The following is a 23,396-nucleotide window of genomic DNA, read 5'->3' on the forward strand; positions in this document are numbered from 1 at the left end:
GTCTGATTTGGCTCTGAAGAAAGAGTTGGCTCTAATGAAAGGTCTCCTCACTTCATGTGTCACTTGATCACTTTAGAACTGCAACTCGCTTTGCTCAGCTGCGCATACTGTACAACATGTTTTACAATAGCAGCTATTGCAGTATTTATTCAGTGTAGGATTGCAAAATTCCAAGAAATCTAGTACAGAACTTTGCTTTCCTTCACCTTTCACTTTATATTTCTCCCATCTATCTATCGAAATCACCAAATTATATATAACAAAGTATAAGGTACTCTAGCGAGAGAGGCCTTTGTAACCAATGAATTAATTCTATTCTACTATAGATTATTATATCTCCTATTTACCAGTCTGTTCTGTTCAATTCTGTTGCCATTCGCTCTGTCATCTTTTAATATTGCAGCTATTAATAGGGTCGTGCCTAATAAAAGGAAGAAAGACATGCTTCTGCAGATGTCATATTGCAAGCTCTGGTTCCATGGTATCCATGTAAACGTTCCACACGGCTTCTCTTGTGTTGTCATCAGAGAACATCTCATTGGCTGTGATGTCAAGATTCCAGGAAACTGACTCTCAGCGAGCAGTTGTGATGTGAGCTAGCTTGAAGAGTGAGGGACCCGTTGTATGGCAGGAAAGACTATCAGAAAGCTTTAGTGTACCACTACAACAACAAGTGGCATTTCTCCAGAACGATTGCTCCAAGATCTGCTGCCTGATGTTTGTCATAGTACCTGGGTGCACAGAGGGGCATCTACTCATCTGAAGGGGAAAGCTCTCCAGTTCTATAAGTACACCTGGATTTAAAAGGCAGTCACTTTGATTGAAAGCGCAGGAATGAATGGATCATATTCTGAGACCGATGATGAGTCAAGTGGCAGCTCTTCACCCTCCATGGATCTTCCGATGGTAAGAGTTCTGGTATTGGACCATGTGTTTGTGCAATGTTGCTCAGAACAAGTAGGCCAGGGGGCATTAGTGGTCATGAAGGTGCACATTTGAATAAAAACACAAAAGTCCTCATTACAAGTTTGCCTGTCCGGAAACACCGGTGCAGGTAATCTTACCGGCGCCGTTGTTTCTAGACCGGCAAACTACGTAACAGCGGGCAGGTGCCATACCGCCCACTAGGGTCAGACCTGGTGGGCTGAATGGCACCGGTCTGCAGCTTTTCACAGAAGCACTGGCACTGTTATCAAAGGTACCGTTGCTTCCGTGGTCCCCACTCATGGGGATCAACATTTTACCGGCACCTGACTTATCGGACCGCCGGGTTATAATGCCCCGGTGTTTCCCGCAAGTAAGGCGGCGGTAAATCATTACGTGTCCGGCAGCATACTGCCGGTTTAACCAGCACGGTTACCGCCTGACCTGTCATGAGGGCCAAAGTCATTGATTACCAGGAATGGCTAGGGGCTGAACAGGTGAGGTAAGGTGATCCCTGTGGTTTACACCCTATGTCCTGATGCAAGTCCCCTGGCCCCAAGGGGAGGCGTCGGTGCAAAGGGAGGGACTCATTTCTGTGCTAAACGTTTTTTTGTTTTGTTTACGTCTCTTAAAAACCGATTTAAAAATGCACATTACAGGCTTCTTCAATTTTAACAATAGCGCACACTGCACACAGCCATAGCACAGTCATCAAAATGGTTAGTTGCACATTATAAACTAAAATATGCAACTAGAGACAGGGTTCTCTAAAAACTTTAGCACATAGCTATGTTGTTTTAATATTCATATCTCTCCTTTATGGACGGTGGCTAATATATGAGAGTAGAAACTACATGGTTGCATCCCTAGAGTGAATCCTGGCTTCATGAACAAGGGCTTAAGCAACAAGTTCCTGAGATCAGTGCAGGTGTGGCAAGCAAGTAGGGAACAATATACATCATTCATTTTCCACACCGAGTGGTTTGCATTTATCTTCCCTGAGACTTACAAGTTTTCTATTTATAAGAACAATCTCTTATTAACAGTGTGCATGGGCCTGCATTTATAGGTGAATGTCAGATGCACCAGATGGATGGAGTGGCAGGGTGAGCAGGGGCAGGCTAACAACAGAGGGGTTGCTCTGATGGGGCAGAGGGGGCTATGGCCCAGTGTCTTTTGAATGTAGCTCCGGATAGCTCAGGGGCTACAACAAAGAGGCTAGCTATCCACGACATTAGCGTAGCCCCAGATCTTTTCCAGACCTAGCAACACCTCTGGCTAATGGGGCTTGTTACTGCCACCGATGTTTCTCTAATTGGACTTTATTAAGAGTTTGATAGTTTTAACTTTGCTAGTACTGCCAAGATCTTACCGTGGTAACTCATGCAGTAATTGTGCCTCAAACCTAAAGGTTCTGCATGATTCAGTCATGCAATGAAAACCCTTCAGTTGTTCCCCAATTTACAATCCCATAGGACGCTGTTGGGGAAAGTCAGATTATTGCATGCGGTACCAGTGCTTGTGGAAATATCTCAAGTGATAATGCTTTTGTGGGGAGGACATTAGCGCCACACAAAAGGTGGCCCTGTCCAAGAATTGTAATGCTGAAGCTCTCAATTTGGACATGTAGTAAAATCGGCAACTACCCCACTGTTGCCACTTTTTTACTGCACCGCCAAACTCTTAATGAGGCCATGTGGTGTATTGTGACTCTTGCATGCACAATTGGCCCATGCAGTTTATGGTACAATTTTGTTATGGGGCATTTTGCTTAGCTGCTGCTGGTTATGAGAAAGAAGAACAATCACATCGGTCACCTCTATCATCGAGCTATTGCTCAGGTCTGGTACTGTGGCCGCTACAATAGAAGTGATGATGATCTCATCGAAAGGTCACTGTGAACGCTCATCTTTTTGCAGAGGCCTTGCTGGCCTGACCTCTTGCTACTCAGCAGAGCATCACGTTGAAGCACATTACCTAACCAATATGTTTTGAACCTATACCGTGGTCTCCGTGATAACCTGGGTATCACTGATCAGGCCCTGGCTTGGCTGAGCTCCTTCATCTTGGATCGACCCTCCCAGGTCCAACTTGGGTCCTTCCTCTCCTCTATCTTTATCTCTACCTGTTGTGTTCCCCAGGGGTCTAACCTCTCTCCCTGGCTGTTCAACCAATACCTGGCACTTCTTGCCCACCGCATCGCCGCTCTCTGCTCCTCACATCTCTGACGTCTTAAGAAGTCACACTACCAGCTGCACCTCCTTAGAGGTATTCTTCCTTTCCTCTCCTTCCCCCAGAAGTTCACTGTCTCCAGCGATCTGGTTCTCTCTAGGCTGGACTACTGCAACAGCCTCTTTCTAAATCTGCATAACTCTATTCTCCGCCCTCTGCAACTCATCCAAAACATGACTGCAAGACTTGTCATTGGCCTCAAGCTCAGGAATCGTATCTCTCCAGGACTGAAATCCCTGCACTGGCTCCTAGTGGAGGCGAGGATTAAGTTCAAATCCCTCTGCATTGTCCACAAGACCTTCTGGGGCCTGGGACCTCAATACCTACCACCTTCTATTCCTACATATCTTCTGTCTCAAGCTCTTCGCTCATCCGCCACCAACTCCCTCAGGATCAGTCGCTTCTCCAAGCAGCGAGTTGGTGGTCGATCTCTTTCATCTGCTGGGGCTTCCCTCTGGAACAGACTCCCTGCCTCTCTAAAACTTGAGAAGAACCATTTCCGGTTCCGGAAGCACCTTAAGACCTTCCTCTTTGCTTCTGCTTCCTCTCTTCCTCTCCCCTGTTGATCTCCTGGCTGAATCTGAAATTGCACTGGTTACCTGGATACCCTCTGATATCGGGCCCAGGTCCCCTCCCCGCCAGTTGCACACCTGCTCTGCCCCACTGGCAACCCTCACACTCAGTGACTGTTTCTGTATCCCTAAAGCCCCTACCAGCAATTGACCCAGATGTCTGCACTTACCCTTGCACTTGCCACCAGCTGGCCACACTTTCATTTATTGTATTTATTATTTTACTGTTTATCCTATGTATTGCACTGCCCCGCCCCTTCCCCCTGCACTTTTCCCATTCCCCATCCCCTACACTTGCACGGTCTCAATGTCACCTGGCCTAGTATGATCAGTGTCTCTGTCTTCCCTCTGTTTCCCCTCCCCTGCCTCATCGCGCCTTGAAATACTTGTGTATAGGCGCGTTATAAATGCCATATCATATCATATAAAACATGCCTTGATAAAGACCCCTGTTGGGTCGAAACACGTGTCGGCTTTTGTATGTTAATAAACCAGCACTTAAACTCAACCGAAGTCATGCAACTTGATTGGATAAACCTAAAGTATTAAATATCCAGCGCCCAGGTGCACAAGGTTCTTACAAACCAATTCCTAATAGTAACTGATACAGAAGAGCACTGTCTCCTGATAACCCACCAACCAGCAGCAGGATTCACTCCCTAAACTACCATGATCAGTGCAGTGTTCTATCTTTTCTAGTGTTCTACCTCCTACCTTGATACTATGAATACAATGGTTAAGGCAACAGTTACATCTCAAATGTTCATATTTTCAAGCGTTTTCAAGAAACTCTTTGGCTAAGCTACGTCATATCCTTAGGGCTAAACGTATGTTAGCAGAATGTGATTGGATCAGACCAATCAGCAGTATTCTAACTCATCGCTTCCCCATGTGGCACCACATCACTTCTCACCCCTCCTTGGAACAGTTTGCAATTAGTAAAATAACATTTGTGCTGACCGCTGAGACTTTATTATTCTGCCATTGGTCAGCACCATTGAATAAGGAACATGAGACAACTTGCTTCTGATGGGAAGGGAGTCATTCATACAGTACTTGCTGTATAACGTCCTTTGCAAACCTTGTGGTGGATACTCTGAAGGCTGACCACCTCCCAGGGACATAGAAACGTACAGTTTGATTGGTCCTCCCTGGAACGCCACTTCGTTCAGCTTCCCATTCCCATATCCACCTACTGGCAGGCACTCATAGCTATGTGAATGATTCTCTAGCTCTGGTCCACTTCCCCTCTGCCCCCGAGTGCCAGCAGGATTGGCATGCCACCCTGTTATTACATCACCCAGTGTTGTCTTAGCTGCTTCGGTCTGCCTGTGACACACTGCTTGGGCTCCATCTCCCTCCTCCCTGACACCTGTGGCCCTCCCTGCTAAATGTGTTTATCTGGGATTTCTTCTATATTTTGTTCTGGCGTAGAAAGTTTCCCTGGTCGATGGTACACCCAATGCATATCTACCCCCTTATTTCTCCTCAGGGCCTTCTTTCATGGTGTGACTGTAGTTTTTGTACCCTTGTTCACCCCCCTGGGAGGTGCCCCACCCCCCCTTGCTTACCCTCGAAGGTGGTAGGTGTGCCCCCTATCTGATGCTGAATTAGCACCTTTAATGAATTCCCCCCTTCAATCGATATTTCGATCTACTTCTCTTTGTCGCATTCGGTGAACACTCACTCCAAAGGGCTTCATAGTTTTCTATGTCTTGTGGGGGTGCTCTGAAAATTAAATGTACATCATCCTCACTCTCATTCACGCTTGGAGGCTCCTCACCTAACACGTTACCCAGCTCAATTTTATTTGCTAACATTATGTGACATGCTTTTCTTTGGTAACAATTCACCAGCCGATGACCCACCAGCTTATGCAGATGGCTATGAGCATCACGGCGAGCACAGGCACAATATTTTTGAACATTGCTGCCAGCCAATCTGGAACCCAGGCAAATAGTATTCCAGCCAGGTGCTTGACATGATGTCTTATGTCTCTTTTATCATTTTTTCATGTATTGTTCCTATCTCCTCCACTGCCTCTGTAAGTGTTCCATTGGCGGCATCATTAGTGGGCTTTGCTGTGCAACATATGCTCCTGATCTTGTGGCCCATCTTCTCTTTCATTTACAGGACTTCTGTACAGTTTTATAGCAGTGTACAATGTCAATGTTAATTGGTGTATACTTCCCATTAGGTGATGCTTTATCATTCTGTTGTGCTGCTGTTGAGAACATCGGACATATGGATCCATGCCCTTCTTTCCTTGATCTTCACTGCCATTGGTGTAGTGTAGACAACTTTGAAGGGACCGCAAAACCTTGAATCCTTCCACTTTCTTACCATGTGCGGATGAGAACTCTATCTCCATGATAGAGATGCTGTGCTTGCGGGAAGATCTTCCCCTGTAGTGTACTTGTGTGATCTTCAACGCTGGTCAGCCAACATGTGGGTCGCTGCACCTGGTGGGAGATGTAGCCGAGCATATTTGTCATTTCAGTTAGGTAATTCTTCATTTCATCACAGAGGAACTCTAAACTACGGTAAGCATCTAAAATTGAACGTCTAGGAAGGACAGGCACATTCATCCTCCTACCTGTTGCAATTTTGTGCAGAGTCAAGTGGTGATCCACACTGTGTGAGTTAAGGAGGGCAAAAATAGCAAGGGGGAGGCAAGCAAGCCGATTTTGGCACAGAGAAGATGTTAGTTTTGCCAAGCGTTCTTTAAGTAAGTCATTGAGCCGTTCAATTATCCTGTTTGCCTGTGGCCGGTGCACTGTGAAAAGCTAATGTTTTATCCCTAAAAGACATGTAAACCCGTCAAAAAGGTTGTTGGTGAAATGCTTGCCATTATCCGACCTGATCTCTTCGCATACTCCCCATCTTGGAAACACTTCCCTCACCAAGAATTTTGCTGCAGATTTTGCTTCATTTTCTGCAAAGTGTCCCACCTCAAGCCAATGTGAAAATGGACAGAAAACAATAATCATGTTCCTATAGGAGGCACGTCTGTCTTGCAAACCAACATAATCCGTATGCAAGTGCCAGAAGGGCCCATTTTCAAAGTATGACCAGACAGAAATTGTTGACACGTCAAACAGTTTCCCATGAACTCTGCCACTCTCTGATGCAAATTTGGCACATAGCATCCTTCATTTATTTCTGCCTCTATACTTTCTTTAGATTAATGGGTGAGGTAGTGCAGCTGTTCCAGTGCTACACCTAGCAATATTTTGGGCATTACAGGCTTCCATGTGCTATTCTGTCCCCAAATCAAGTCCAAAGGTGAGAGTGAGCACCACCCACACTGTATCCATACATCTTTTTCTTCTTTTGGGGCCTCTCCTTGCAGCTCTATGATTTGGATGATGGGTATTGTGTTTAAACTCTATTTTCTACCTTCCCCCTCACCCACCTTCCTTTCTGCTGCCATGAGCTGTGTTCTGTATTTTGCCCCTGGGTGTAAGAAGGCTGCCTCCTTTGCTGCTCTGTCTGCCATTTCATTTCCTAATGGTATTCTGCCTTGTTTACCTGTGTTGACAGGGAATTTTATTATTGCCACTTCTACTGGCACTTTTAGTGCCTCAATTAATTGTTTAAGCAGCCCTTCATGTTGCACAGGGGACCCATCACTTCTTCTGAACACTCTCCTTTCCCACCATGCCAACCCTGAATGTATTGTTGATGTAACATAGGCAGAATCAGAAAATATGTTAGCAGCGTGTTCTTCCATTATGTTTAACGCACTGATTATTGGCAATAGCTCTGCTGCCTATGCTGAATAGTGTGAGGGTAGTCGCTGTTGAGATGCTATTACATAATCCCCATTTATGTAGCACACCACTGCCGCTCCAGTATGTCTCTTTCCTGTCTCTGGGTCAATACTCGACAACCCATCAATATACACCATGTCTGCCCCTGCTATTTCTTATTCTTTTACCTGTATGTTCCCTGCCATACTATCCATATGCACTGCAAAATCGTGTATGTAGTCCCCTTCCTTTACAGATTCTGCTAGGTATGTAGATGGGTTGACCACACGGCACCCCACTACTTCAATGGCTGGGTTAGTCAGTATTACTGCATAGCCCTTTGTGTGGTCAATGTGCTTTGGGATTTTTGGAGGATGGCAAACAGGGAGTGCTCCACATACAGTACTATAGGGCACCCCATGGTGATTGTCCCTCCCTTCTCCATGTCAAATGCTGCAACCGTGAGCACTTATTCGCAGGGGAAATGTCCCTGCATCACTGGAGCTATATGTAATATACCAGTGGCTTCTATCCCTGTGGGTTCTTTTGTGTGAGGACCGCTGTCATAACTGAGCCATCTGAATGCGAGAACAAACAGAATCTTTCTCTGTAGTTTGGGGTGGCCAGAACTGGCATGTGGGCCAGTGCATCCCTTAACTCTGTAAAGTTCTCATTCATTTCTGATGTCCATTTTAGTTCCCTCTTCTCTTTTTATGCCTCCTTAAGGCCCTGAAATAGGAGTTTTGTGAATGTGAAATAATTGTACACCCATGCCATGAAACAGCTGCACAGTCCCAGGAACTTCTGAATTTCCTTCACTTTGCATTGGCGAGATGTGGAGTGAACTGCCTGTACCCTCTGTGGTGTTATCCTGCACCCTTCAATGGATATTATCTGTCCCAGATAAACAACCTCTTCCTGGCAATATTGCAATATTGTTTTCTCCACCTTGTATCCCTTGTATGCTAGCAACGTCAGAAGGTGCACTGAATCTGCTCTATGTTCTTCCTCCATCTCACTGCATATCAACAAATCGTCAGCATACTAGATCAGAGCGCTTGGCATTTGTACATTGCTCAGGTCCATCTGGATCACACTGTTAAAGATGTTAGGTGACTCACAAACACCCTGGGGGCAGTCAAGTGTGCTCGAATCTAGTTCCTCGATACGTAAACGCGGTCAAGTATTTTGAATCTGTGTGCAATGGAATAGAAAAGGGGGCGTTCTTCAATTCAATGACTGTGAAGTACTTCGCCTTTGTCGGAATGTTGCACAATATTGTGACGGGGTTCGGGACTACGGAAAACTCTGCCTCAACCACATTGTTTAGAGGGGACGGATCCTGGATGAAGTACCATGACCAACCCTTTAATTTCTTTATCGGGTATTTTGCAGTGTTGCATGGCGATGAGGATGTCTGGATGATGCCATGTTGCCAAAGTGAGTGCAGACTATATTTTCCTCGTCTGCTTCTCTGGACAATGGGTACTGTTTTGTGTGGAGCAATAGTGCCCCTTCCCTTAGTTTCATCTTCACCACCCCCACTCCTTTCAGTACCCCTACATCATGGGGCCCCTTGGTCCATCATTTCTCAGGCACCTTTTTGAGATCTTCTTCTGTGTGTTTGTTCCCCTGTTTCACTAACTGCGTTAATATTGGTACCAGTTTTTCCATCACTTGAGCTGGACAATGTATCTGTATCTGAAACACCATCTCTCCCTCCTCTTCCTCGTCAGAGAATAATTGTTCATCTGATACTCCTGTTATTATCAGTTGTTGGGTCGATTCATAGCACTGTACAACATTCCATGTTGTTAGTGTCTGTTCCACACAGGACCAGCATGTCTTTGCATATCACTAGCTCCTCTAGCTGCAATACTATTGTTGTCCCTTCATCTGATCCTTCTAGCTCTATGCTCTGAACAGAAACTCTGAGGCCAATCGGGACACCTTCCTTTGTATTCCCGGGACCCATCCTAGTAGGGTCTCAGCCCTGGACAGGTACATGCCTGTGTACATGGGCTGTGTTTGCAGGGTGTTCTGTGCATGCACCACCAAGAGTAGTGTGGCCATATATGTGCAATAAATGCCCATTGCCTGGTGCACACCATCCATTTCTCCATGAATGGTATTGTGTTTAGCTTGCTGACCAAATCTCACCATAGTAAATTGATAGGAGTGTCTTTGGAACAAGAGCAGTGGTGCTACAATATGTTGCATCCCTAATGGTAGTGTTAAATCTTTTGTAATTGGAACCATAACCACCACCCTAGAGAAGCCCTGCGCATCTATCATCTTGTTTGATAATGGGAATTCCCCCTCCCTGATGCAGAAGTTGGTTGCTCCTGTGTCTATGAGAAAGGAAAACTCTCTTGTTCCTATTTCCACTGCTAGCTCGGATTCCTCTTCGGGTCAGTCTGCTAAGACTGGACACACTCTGGCATTCTGTTTTACTTGGTGAGAAAGGAAAAGGATTTCCCCATACAACGCCAACCCCGGTGTAGTGGGGCACTACATTCTGTCCCAGCACCACAGCAGTTCCTGCTGCCACTGCTGGAGATTGTGTCACAGCTGCGGCCACTATTCCACCATCCCTTGTCCCTCCTTGTATCTGTATACCACCCTGCTGTGTGGACATTTGTGCTTGTGGTGATTGTGCTGGAAGAAGCTGCATCTGCTGCCACTGTGGCTGTACTGGAACGAACCCCTGTTGCTGTGCCACTTGGATTGCCTGTGCTTGTGCTTGCTGCACGAAAGGGCAGGTGCACGCCAGGTGCCCCATGCTCTGGCCTATATAACATGACCCAAGGGCCCTGTACCCTGATTCTCTATATCCCATCTTCATCATTGTGGGGACCCTCTTCCCATAGGGAAATATCACCTGTGCATGTAATTCCCTTGTGGTGGAGTTCCCCATTGAGGTGTGCATTGTGACTGCATGTAGCTGCCTTGCTGTGACATTTTCCCAATGGCAACCCCTCTGTGGTGCAGGGCACCACTACTGCAGCATCTGGCACAAGCATTGCACCTTCCATTGTGTATTTTGCCAGTTGCTTTTGCACAAGTTTGTTTTCTGCCTTGACAGCATTTTCTGCCGCCTGTCTCTACGTTTTCTGTTTTCATTTACAATTATGCACTATCCTTGCCTGTATTTCAGGCCAACCTTTTGCTTTGATGCCCACTATTATCTAGTGATGCCTGTACTTCTGTCGGCAGTCCCTTTATCAGTATGTGATAGAACAAGGATATGTATTCATCCCTGGACCTTTGTGTCTCTTGTGTGCTTGAAGCATCTCATGTGCTAGATGGAATTATCAATGATCTCAGACCTAAATAACCAGACTCAAAGAATATGGCAAAGTACTGCTTCATTGTCAGCCTGAATTAAGTAGGGCAATCTGGTGAACAACAGATAGTGGTTCAGGCACTCACCCTTCACTTTTAGTCACACAAAGGCTTTATACTGCATTTTAGTTACACAAAGGCTTTATACTGCAATGCACATCAGCTATAGTGTCATCCTATGTGGTTAAGGGAATATATATAACTATATATCATAAAAGCATCAGTGTTTGCACTGGATGCCCCTTATCTGGTAGACACATCTTGAACCACAACTAAATATGTTTAATACTGATTATATCATAACAATAGCAGTGGGTTGGCCTTTGCAACATTGTATAGCATGTTGCTACATAGACCTTCTGATTGGTTGGCATTCTCTCTCAACGTTGGACTTTCGGCTTGTTAGCAGCACATACGCAAAATGAAACTCAGGTGCAGAGAATAACGTCAGACTACTACCCACTTGCCCAATTAGTCCATCATCTCTCATCGGTCAGCCCTTAAGCCAAAGTATCTTCTTTATAGTTGACCTTGCAGCCTGCCCTCTGTTCTGGGACATTCAAGGGAGTGTAGGTTACACCATTATCTTTATCTGGAGCTTAATGAATAGCCCTTGTTTTTGACTTCTGATCAGGTGTGATGAGACCACCATTTTTCCAGTTTCACCTTTTATTTATTGCTGTTTGATTTAATTAGGCTAGGGGTCATTGCTCTTCTTGGCCTCTGGAGATTTGCCCACTCCATCTTACATATTCTTTCATGTCTTGATTGTCCAATACTTGGCTCTGGCAAATGTTTTGTTCTTCACTTAATCTAAGAGAAATATGTCTTAAGTACATGGCCTATCCTCTTGACTCCCTTTGTGCTTGGCAGTTATCCCTTGATGTGGTATCCTTGGTCCTAGGCCAATAGACTCCTCTGTGTTCCTTGCACAAAGCTGTTTTTCCAGCATCTCCTGATTCTGTAGTCCTGGTCTGTCTCCTAGGTAGCTTGAATGGTTTCAATACCAGTCTGATGTCTATTTTTCTGTCATGGCTGGTTTGGCTGCATCATGTTTTCTTCTGCAGCGAGCTTCTATATGTCTTAACTAACTTATGTTTCTGTGTATGTACATTCACTTTGTCTTCTCTCGATTGTCTCTTTAGTGCATATGATTTCTTTGTATTCATTTACATGTTCTCTTATTTCTCCAGTTCGACCTTTATCCTCTAAGAATTTGCATATCGTTTCAGTGCATCTGTATATCTTTATTTAATGGCGTCACTCTGTTCTCGTCAGATTTTGTTTGGAGCTCTTCGATGTCCAATGATGTGTGCAGACGTCCTTCCACCCTTTCAGTGCGAGTGCACATTTGATACGGTTGTCTGAGTGCATATCGTCTCTCATATACTCGATGTAGTATTGGGACAATACCTGTTCCGCATAGGGCTCTTCTCCTGCTATTCCAGTATGATGGAGGTGAGGGGGCGGGAGCTAGTGATGATGTACCTACCTGCTCCTGTACATTCCCCTCTCTGGTCGAGTCCTCGACCACCTCCCCTTCTGCAATCTTCTGCATCTTATCTTCATACTTTAATTTCTTAGGGATCCATACTTTTGTCACCCCACTCAGGTCATCTGCATTTTTTATATGCTCATCCACACTCCACGTCATGTGACCACATTCTCCAGTCAGTTGACAGAATACCCAATGCCCAATATATTTCTTATGATTCTTTGGACAATAAAAAAATGTAATCCCTGGGTGTGCCAGCAGATTACTTTTTTATATTCTCATGGGTGGTGTCTTCTGTCTGTGGTGAAGGGCCACCATTCACATTAATCAAAATGTTCATTCCAACAGCTTTCTTAGCAGTCTTCTTGCATTGCCCTAAAAGGATACTTATGAGGCAGAATCCTAGCAGTACCAATACTAGTATTGCTCCAAGTAGCGTGAAGGCATTCACCAGACAGTTCAGAATCCATGAGAACAGGGACAATTACCAGTCATCATTATCTGGTTGATCAACTTCATCTTCCACCTTTGTATGCAGAATTGTCAGCAAAGATATTGCTTCTGTCAAAGTTCCATTTTCCCCATCATGGGCAGGTAAATGTGCAGCAAGAAGGCCGATCTTGGTGCACATGCATCCTTCCATTGCTGTAATTAGGTCCAGGACATGCCTGTCCTGGAGGGTCATCAGCCTGATTGCTCTCAAATCTACCTTGATTGCATTAAATCCTTTTATTGTCATGTTAATCATTTGCAGCAGCTCCCATCTGTTTTTTGTAACCACTTGGCATTCACTGTGGGCATCAGTTTCTAATATGGTAGGAGGAGCAAGAGGTATTCTCATCTGCCGTCCAGTCACCAATTCATGAGGAGTAAGGTGGTGATATGAGTGAGGCTGATTGGGCAATGCATATAATGCAAGGGGTAAGCAATGTTACCACCACTTGATTCAGTTATCTTAATCTTTGCTATCCTCTCTTTAAGAAGTACATTTTAATTGCTCACAAATACCATTTGCCTGTGGGTGATTGGTCGAAGCTAACTTTTATTTTATACCTAATAAAGGAGTGACTTGCTCAAATAGTTCAATTACAAAAATGAGGTCCATTGTCAGACTGCATGAATTCACACACACCCCATCTTGGGAACACCTCATGCACAAGGAACTTGGCACCGCATGTGAGATCAGGGTGCGTACATGGACGTGCCTCCATCCATCTGGAAAAGGGACATACTACAACCAGCATGTACCTATATCCATTGAATGTCTGCAACATATCCATAAAATCGATATGTAGATGCTTAAATGGATCATTGGGTCTGAGGATTGCTCCTTTTACTGTTCGCAAAGTGTGCCCTGCTGTACATTTCTGGAACATGATTCAATTTACAATAAACTGTGCCACATGTCCTAATAAACTTGGTGAAAACCACTCTTCTGTAATTGTAGCAGCAAGACTCTCGCGAGTCATATGCGCTGGGTAGTGAAGCTGGTCCAGCGCTACCCTCATTAACGCTAGAGGCATAACTGGCTTTCCAGTGCTGTCCTGTCTCTGTATTCGCTCTGTGGGGCATAAAGAACACCCCCTGCTTTCTCCATAAATCCTGCTCTTCTTGTCAAGCTCATCCTTATAATTCCATTAACAGAACAATAGACAACATATTAAAACTCTCCTTCACCATCATGCACCTTCCTGTCATTTGTTTAACATGTTTTACTTCAAAATCAGAAATATTTGGAAAATAGGCTGCTTTTTGGCTTCTAAATCTGCGGCTTAGTTTCCATGAGAAATCATGGCTGCACACTTTATAAGACTGTGATAATGGTTCAATAAGCTTATCCAATAGAGACACATGTGCTGTCCACACAGAGGAAACCCTTCCTTTTCCAGCATGACAAACCTGCATTTCCAGGAGCCGGAGTCAGAGTACACTGTCACTTCCTCATCCTCATATCTTTGAAGTGCGGCAATAAGCATGTTGCACTGAAGTGCCGTCTACGCAGAAGAATCCCCTCCTTTTCCAGCGTGACAAACCTGCATGTACCGTTGACTTCAAATAGTTGGAGTCAGAGTACACCATCACTTCCTCATCTTCGAATCTCTGAAGAGCTGCGATAAGCACCACTAATTATACAGCTTGTGCTGAGCAATGCGAAGGCAATCTCGCACTGGTCACTACTTCAAATACACCCTCACGGTTCAGCTTTACTACTGCTGATCCAGTATGCCTTTCAATAAAGAGAATTTCCCGCCTCCAAGAGCTTTGACACGGGGAATGTTGTCATAAAATTCAGTATACGTTGTGCAGTCAGGTACATAGTCACCCTTATCTATTGGTTCTGCTATGAACATTTCTGGACTCTCTGTTCTGCATCTAACTATTTTAATCACAGGGTTTGAAATATTTAACTTATATTCTGATGTTCTTTGTGTAGTTAATGTACTTTTGGGTTTCTCTAGAAAGGTAAACAATGCATGCTCGACAAATAGTGTCACTGAACACCCCATTGTAATACCAGAAGCTTTTTCCATGGCAAATGCAGCAGCTGCTAATACTTGTTCGCAAAGGGTAATGCCCTTTCATTACTGGATCTAAAACCCCACTATAGTAAGCCAATGGCTAATGTCCATGTCCTTATGTCATTTTCTGTGTGAGGACCGCTGTCAAAACTTCTCCATTTGAATGAGAAAATAGCAAAAGATTCTTCATGATAGTCCAGAATTCCTAGCACTGTTTTTAATTGTTAAAATCCTTCAGTAATTTCATTTGGCCATCTTATCTTACTTTTGTCTACCTGTGCTTCTTTGAGTCCTTTTAAAAGTGGTCTAATATACGTACTGTCATCGGAAACCCAGGATGTACAATAATTACATAGGCCTAAAAATGGTTGCATTTCTCTCACTGTTTTAGGTTCTGCAGTCTTCATAATTGCTTTTGCTCTTTCAGGTGTCACTTTTCTCCTTTCTCGAGGGATCAACTGTCCTATATATAGGACATTGTACATTAGGACTCTGTCAAAGATTGAGGGAGGCTCACAGCACTCCTAGGACAAACAGGCAAGTTTCAGATGCATATTTCTATATGAAAATGAAGTCAAATCTTGTGAGTCCTTGTGAAGGGGAATAGAGAAGAATGTGCTTTTTAAATCTATAACTGTAAAAAATGTAGCCTCAGATGGAATATTACATAATATTATAGCAGGATTTGGAACTAAAGGAAACTCTCCTACAACAATTTTGTTTAGGAGCGGAGATCCAGAATAATCCCCCAGTCGATTTCTTCACAGGGTACACAGCCGTGTTACAGGGGGACTCAGATGGAACCAATATTCCCTGCTTCATTAAAGTGGAAATGGTCTCAAATACACCCTCATCTGCTTCTCTGGACATGGGATATTGCTTTGCTTGTGGTAAAATTGCTCCTGGTTTAAGATTAATTGTAACTGCTCCTTCTCCTTTCAATAGTCCTATATCATACGGACTAGTCCATAGAATATTTGGAAGTCTCCCTGGAAAAATGGCAGGCTCTTTTTTACCATTGACATTCTCTGTGCTATTTTTCTGTTCTCTAGTTTAATTAAATTAGTGCAATTTATTAAGAATATTAACTAGTCATCTGAATAATCATCTCTGAAACGTTCCTCGTTTGTCAAATTTGTCAACCTATATCCTTCATCGAGGGCTATCACTGCTCACCATCCTCTTCCCTCATCGTCCGTCCCATGGACAACCACCCTTTCATCTCTGACCACTGTTGCTTCTAGCTCTAAGGGTTAATCTGTCCTTCTTCATCATCCATACCTATTTCTGGTCTAAACAAAACTCTTCAGGTATTCTCAATATTTTAACTACCAACCTGGGTAAATACGTTAATAAAACAGTCACTCCATACAAAATACTTCTGGATCTAAAGGGGCTCCTCGTAATGTCTTATGGCCTGTAAAAGCTAATATAAACTCTTTCACATTCATATAATGTATTCATTTCTGGAGTGGAGCACTCTATCCCTTTGTCAATGAAAGATGTCATATTAAGTTTTGTCATTAAATCACATCCTGATTTGGTAACTGGTGTCTGCCGAGAATACAATTATGGCATACACATGTTATGTTCTCCTATAGAGATTGGCAATTCACATGTAAAATGAGCTAAGCTCATCGCTCCAGAGAATCCATGACACTGGGTACTTTCCCTAACGGACACAGGAACGAGTTGCTCCAGTGCTACGAGAAAGGATATTGTCTTGTCTCCTATCATCACCTTCATCCTTGGTTCCTCTGGGGGGTCCGGTGTCACTGATAGTACTGAACACATCAAGTCGCTTTGTGGGCTGTCCTACTGTGGATATAAATTAACCCCTGTATCCGTGAAAGGATTTCTTCCTACCATGGTCACACTCCCTATTCTAGTTGTGGATGTTTGTAGGACTCCTGTGTTCATTATTCCATTGTGGTACTGAGTCAGGGGTCGCCTCGAAAAACTCACCAAAAATTTACAAAAGGAGTGAAAAAGGAGTGTACACCAGTGCAAGAAGTAACCCAGTTTTATTCAGGGCCCAGACGCAGCTGGGATTGCAAATTCAAACAGATCACGGAACAGAACTGCGTGAAAAGGAGCTGTCAAAGTTTCGCCCCTAAAATTAGAACTTTTATACGATGCAAAATAATTAGTATTTGTGATCATGCGACATGAAAAAATCTCCCCATACATAACTGATTGGCTTTCGCACTTTGAACCCTTATAGAAAAGCATACATTATATTTAATAATTGGGTACACGATCCTTCCACTATGCCCTCAATTACATTTAACGCCACAATCCACCCCCAATTCCCACAACACAAAGTTAATTCATTGAAACATTTGAGATGACCAGCAGAACTTTAATCAACTGCCCTGGTCGCCGCATCCTAGTTCACATGGGAAGAGCTACCTGCTATGTCACCGTAAGAGCCTTGAACCACGGACGCACTGTTACACAAATGTTGCATATCAGGGACACTCTAACCCATTTCCCAGAGAAACTGTCCTACGGTGCAATTTGAAACCGTCATGGTTAATTTAGGCACAATTTGTAAATCGTAGAATACAAGTGATTTTGAATTATAAAGTGGTCATGCATTCATTTTTCATTGGAGGGACTTCTAAGCACTAATCTATGAGCTTGAAAAAAAAACAACCACTGTGTACTTCCTTCAGCACTGGCCTCCTCCACTACGTCACCAGCCACAGCAGCTTTTCTCTGCGCACAAAATGCTAACACACGTCTTCTACAAAAACAAGCTATTAAGGCCTAATTACCGTGTTTCGTCCTACCACTAAGTTTTCATTACACTTACCCGTGCCACTGTATTTATGGTTTGGTTTTATTATGGGTTTTATTACAGAAGCATCCGAATGACTCTTCTCCCCTTTTACAGTGCTACTCTCACAGCTTATAAGTGCATTCAATCATAAAGTGTTGAACTTACATCTTTATTACAGTACCATGGCCTGTTTTGTCTGTGCTTGCTGAGTCTGTATCTGTTGTGTTTGCATAGGCACTTGCTGCGGACGTCCTTGTTGCGATTGCATTTGCACTGGTGCTTGTTGTATATGTAGAGCATGGGTCTGATCCTGTGTGTGATCTTGGCCATAATATTCATGTCAAAATGTATTGTATTGTGAACATAGCCCATCCCCCCTCTTGATATGGTATGAAATGATATGATGTGGCATTTATAATGTGACTGTACACATGTGTTTCTAGTCACGACAAGACAAGGAGGGGGAAATAAAGGGAGGACAAAATAAAGATCTTACTAGGCCTTGTGTCATTCAGACCGTGTGCAGAGAAGAGGGAAGAGGGAAGTGAAGAATTGCCAATGTGGATGGGAAGGGGGAAGTGCAGTTAACTCACTAGTGCAGCCAGCGGGTGGCTCATTAAGTGCAGAGAGAAGAGACTGTAGGGTCGCAGATACAGACCCTTAAGTGCTGGGGTGCCCGGAGGCAGTGTGAGGGCAAATGGACATGCAGGAGCCTGGGTCAGAGTTCAGAGGGTGACCAGTTGACCAGTGCACAGAGCAGTCAGGTGCATCAGCAGGGGAGAGGAAGAGAGAAAGCAGAAGCAGAAAGGAAGGTGTTGAGTTACGTCCGGAACCAGAGGTGGTTCTGCTCAAGTTTGAGATAGGCAAGGAGGCTGTTCCAGAGGGCAGCCCCAGCTCAGGTGATAGATCTTCCCTACAAATCTCTGCTTGGAAAAGTGTCTGACCCTCAGAGAGTTGGTGGTGGATGAGCGGAGAGTTTGAGAAGGAAGATGTTTAGGAAGAGATAGTTGGAGGTAGAGTGGTCCCAGGCCCCAGAAAGCCTTGTGGACGATGCAGAGGGTCTTGAACTAGATCTTTGCAGCCACAGGAAGCCAGTGAAGAGATCAGAGCTGGAGAGATACGATCCCTGGACTTGAGGCCAAGGACAAGTCTTGCAGTCCTGTTCTGGATAAGTTGTAAAGGTCGAAGAGTAGAGGCAGAAAGATTTAGAAAGAGGCTGTTGCAATAGTCCAGCCTAGAGAAGACCCGAGCTCTGGAGACAGTGAGCTTCTGGGGGAAAGTGAGAAAAGGAAGAATACCTCTGAGGAGGTGCAGCTGATAGTTTGACTTCTTAGAGACGTCAGAGATGTGAGGAGAGAACAAGAAGGTGGAGTCAACGATGACACCAAGGTTCTTATCCTCAAAGGAAGGAGCAGGAAGAGGGCCCAGAGTGGGCGGCCAGAGAGAGAGAGGAAAGGAGGGAGTGGATGTCCCAATGAGGAGGATCTCAATGTTACTGGCATTAAGGCAAAGATCATTGCTGGCACACCATTCCTGAGGTGCATCCAGACAGTCTGGTATGAGAGAAGAAGCAGAGGTGGCTCAGGGGAGCCAGAAAGAAAGCTGAGTGTCATCCACATAACATTGAAAATTGGAGCAGAAAGTAGCAATGTGGTCAGTAATTTGATAGTGGTTGAAGAGCCAGGGAGAGAGGTTAGACCACAAGTAGAGAGAGAGATAGAAGACAGGAAAGACCACATTTGGGCCTGAGCGCATCGGTTGGTGAGAAATGAGGTCAACCAGACCATGGCCTGATCAGTAATACCAATGTTGTTGCAGAGGCACTTGAGCAAGATGGCATGGTTGACTGTGTCAAAAGCAGAGGATATATCAGAATGAGGACAGAAGTGAGATTAGAGTCAAGATTGGAGAGCAAGTCTAACGAGTTTACAGGAGTGCAATTTCCATGCTTCTGGCAGCTCTGAAGCCAAGACTGGTGGTCATGGAGGCAACCAATAGATTCAGTAGGTAGATCAAGCTGGGAGGTGGCCAGCTTTTCCAAGAGTTTGCCCGGGAAAGGAGTGTTGGAGATCGGGTGATAATTAACCGGTGAGGAAGGATCGGTCGAGGGCTTCTTTAGAAGGGGGTGCACAAAAGAGTGCTTAAGAGGGGAGGGGTCCCCCCTGGAGCTTGCCAGTTTTGCTGCATGCCCCCTCTACCTCTACACATTTAGGCTATATGCCACATCCACCCACAATTCCAACATTGTTGTAAATGCCCGCCATTGAATTCTCCTCCTCCCTGAGAGTTTTGAAATCCACCTCATCCTCCTCTAAGTCAATTCCCTCTTCCTCTAGGCCAGACATTTTATGCAGTCTGATCCATAGAGTGTACTACATTACTTTGCTGTGCTGGGCACATTTCTTGTGCCGTCAAACCTCCACCACTTGTCATTACCACTCCCTCTATTGCTGGTTTTGAAAACCAATTCTGAACTAACTTTGCTTCTTCCTGCTTTCTGCTCTCAGCTTTCTTCTTTTTCTTCTCCTGCAAAAATTGGCAATGATGCACGATAATCGATTGTATGTCAGGCCATGGCTTTGCTTGCATCGCTACCTGTTTCTTCTTCTCCTGTTGCACTGGCTCGAGCAGCCCCATACATAAAATGTGGAATGATAATGGCACCATTTTATCCCATGGTTCTCTTGTCTCTAGATGCCATCTCTCTTGAATATCTTGATTTATAGCAACATGATCTTCATCCTCACCCATTTTCCTAATCATAATTGCACCAATATCTGATGTATTGAGATGTTGTACTCTGAGCGCTCGTCCTCCGTATGTTCTGCAATTATTAAATTCTGCTCCATCATGTGTCTTGTTCTGTGCAGTCACACCCGCATACACTGCTCACTTCCAAATGTCATCAGCTCTCTTCTCTAGAATGGCTGACAGTAGGTGTTTTATGTCGCCTATTGCTAATGTAACTTCTGATGTCATTCTCTCTAACTCATGAATCTATTTTCCTGCACCTAAAGTCAAACTAGGTAATTTACATTTCAAATGATCCTTATCCGTTTGTGGCCAGGGTATATATTGTGGTCATCCTCCCCCTTTCTCTGATAATGGGAATTGTGAAAATCCCGGTCCGTAATCATACCCACCTACACTTCTTGTTTTCCAGGTGGGGCTAGTCTCACCTATTTGTCTCCATTCTGGTAATGAGCTTAATCTGCTTACATAAGGCGGGGATATGTCCCCCACACTGCATGATCATGCTTGAGGTCTCTTAGTATATGGTGTTGGCTCTGGTGTCTATTTTTTAGGGTCCTCTAAGTCTGACCATTTTACCCCTTTCTCTACACTTGAGTCTTTCAGAAACTGCATGCACCCTCACTTTGCGCTTTCCCTTTTTCCTCCCTTTCTTTGTCTGACATCATTATGCCCCAGCTTGTATGGCTATCATCCCTTTCCACATCATCAAAATCTAACCTACTTAAAGACAATGCTGTATGTTAATCTGTTAATACATCATCTGACCTTCTTCCTGTTTCCCTCAATAAAGATCCTTTCGACATTCTCTTCGGTTTTATACCCATCTTTTCCCTCATTTGTTTATATATATCCCAAATCCTTTCTCCTATGTTTTCTGCTTCATGCTCGTCAGCCCATGTCTGTATTCTCGGTATCCCTTGCAGCTCCCTTCAGGGCAGTTGTGACCTTCTTTCGTCTTCTGATCATTCTCGTGCTTCAGTCAGTACCATGTCTTTATTAAATAGAGAATCTATTTTGTTATCCCTTTGTCCTCTACTCCAGTTTATCTCTTCTTCCCTTCTCCTCCTCTCTCAACTCTTCTTCCTCTTGCCTTGTGTTCAACCTACGTACTTGCATTATGTGTGGTTCTATCTCTTCCCATTCCTTCTCTTCTAATCTCCCCTTTTCTTTCCTTGCCTCACACCTTCTTTGTTCTTCCTTTCTCTTCCTCTCCTTTGCCTTCTCTTCCTTGTTTTCTTTCTCTTGTTCTCTTTCTTTCTTTTCCCGCGTTTTGCTTTCTTCTCTTTCTCTAACCTGATCAATGCCTTTATCATTGAGTTTAAGTAATATCTGCCCTCGGATCCATTTGTTCTGTACTATTGTTACTTCCTTAACTTTGTCTTTTACTTCTCTTTGTTTCTTTGCTTCTTCCTCTATCTCTATTTGTCTGTTCAGTCTGTCCTTTCTCTCATCACGCCGTTTACTTTCATTGCGTGTTGACGTACATTTCTGTTCTCTGCTTTTGCTCTCTTCCATGCTATTCTCACTGTTATAAGCGGGGGGCTCGTATGTTGAATGTACATACCCTGCCGCTGCTTTCAATTCCTTTAAAGGCTAAAATCCCTGTTTCTCTCGGTCTGTGACCTTGTTCTCAGAAGGGAAAGGAGTGCTGAATGCGATACATCTTCCCATTTATGCTGATTATGCATCCACTACTTCTCAGGTGAATCTTCCTTCTCGCTCTGGTACATTTTCCACAACTCTAGAACAGCCAACATTTTCTGAAACTTCTTCCCCTTACATCTAGCATGCAAATATGTTGTTTTTCCACGTACACAGGAATTAAGGTCAGTGCTCCGCTTGCCTTGGGAGTTACTCGATAAATTTATTTGTCACCACAGAGGTCTAATTTGTTTATTTTTACCTTCTTTAGGAATTAAGATTGAAAAAACTTTTGAAACCATTACACACACTGCCCTGAAGAAGGATTTTGATTAATCCGAAACGCGTCGGCACACATGGTTCGATTTGAGTGTGTTTAGGAAGCTCTGAGCAGAAAGAATTATACTGCCCAGAAGGACAATCTTGTTAGAGTGGTTTTCATGTTAAGCCACGAAATAATTTTTTTGCCTAATTTACTAATTATATGCTACACTGTTAACAAACCTCTGAACACATTTTGATGTTTATGAGTACTGTTGTTCAGCTCAATTATAATACTGTTATTGTTTCAGCATTTCAAAATATAGTATTTTTACTGTTTATGACTTCACACACTATTATGTAATAGTGTGGTTGCCAATTTGATATTCATTTGAAAAATATAAAATATAAAAATATTGCATCTGCCTAAATCCTGTTTTGTCTCAGCCTTGTGGTTCTTGTCCGGAGACAAGCAGGTAGACATAGTTTTGAGTACATGGTTCATTATATGAATAATATGTAAACTTGGTGAATGCTGATTGCATCTTAACAAACTTCTACAATTGACTCTTGTGGACCTAGGCATCTCCTGTAGGGAGTTGTACGTGGACTTACGAGGGTCTAACTAAACAACGGGGACTTAGTCCCAATATGAGTGCAACATAGGGCTATCAGCTGGCAACAGCTGGTGTGTGTCTAGTGCTTGTGTTTTATGAATCTCGAGTGGCCTCGAGATTTTCCCTGCTGCACCTGAAATCCTATTTGAATGAGTTACATGGAACCTCATGACTATACCTTAGCCTTAGCCTCCAACGCCACATTTTGTCCTATTTTACGCATGCAAATATGTTATCATATGTCTCAATACCGCTTTTGACAATGAACCTTCCTGCGGCCATGGCATGAGTGTTTTATTAGTCGTGCCCTTCACCCACTCTGCATGATACTGCCTTATTTTAGAGGTATATCTTGGCAATGTGTCCCCCATAGTGACAAGTCAATTTCAACTGTCAATACTTGCAGGATCTTTTATTCTTTTATTTATTTGATCAAATATAGTACACTGATTAATTTGAGCAGGCACCATCAATCACTGCCCATTACCAAAAAAACAAA

The 23,396-nt window shown here is 43.9% G+C and overlaps 1 protein-coding gene across 2 annotated transcripts in view; it reads left to right on the forward strand.

The window, feature by feature from the left end:
* Positions 1-596: 596 nt before the first annotated feature.
* The window catches only part of LOC138579862 (uncharacterized), a 513,147-nt gene continuing 490,347 nt past the window's right edge, over positions 597-23,396 (forward strand). For both annotated transcript variants that reach the window (XM_069650089.1, XM_069650090.1), the window contains exon 1: positions 597-906. In XM_069650089.1, the coding sequence (XP_069506190.1) occupies positions 835-906 (72 nt within the window). In that variant the 5' untranslated portion in view covers positions 597-834. The remainder of the gene's footprint in view (positions 907-23,396) is intronic.

This window comes from Ambystoma mexicanum, chromosome 3p (genome assembly GCF_040938575.1).
Source record: "Ambystoma mexicanum isolate Mex_15411 chromosome 3p, UKY_AmexF1_1, whole genome shotgun sequence".
Taxonomy (NCBI): domain Eukaryota; kingdom Metazoa; phylum Chordata; class Amphibia; order Caudata; family Ambystomatidae; genus Ambystoma; species Ambystoma mexicanum.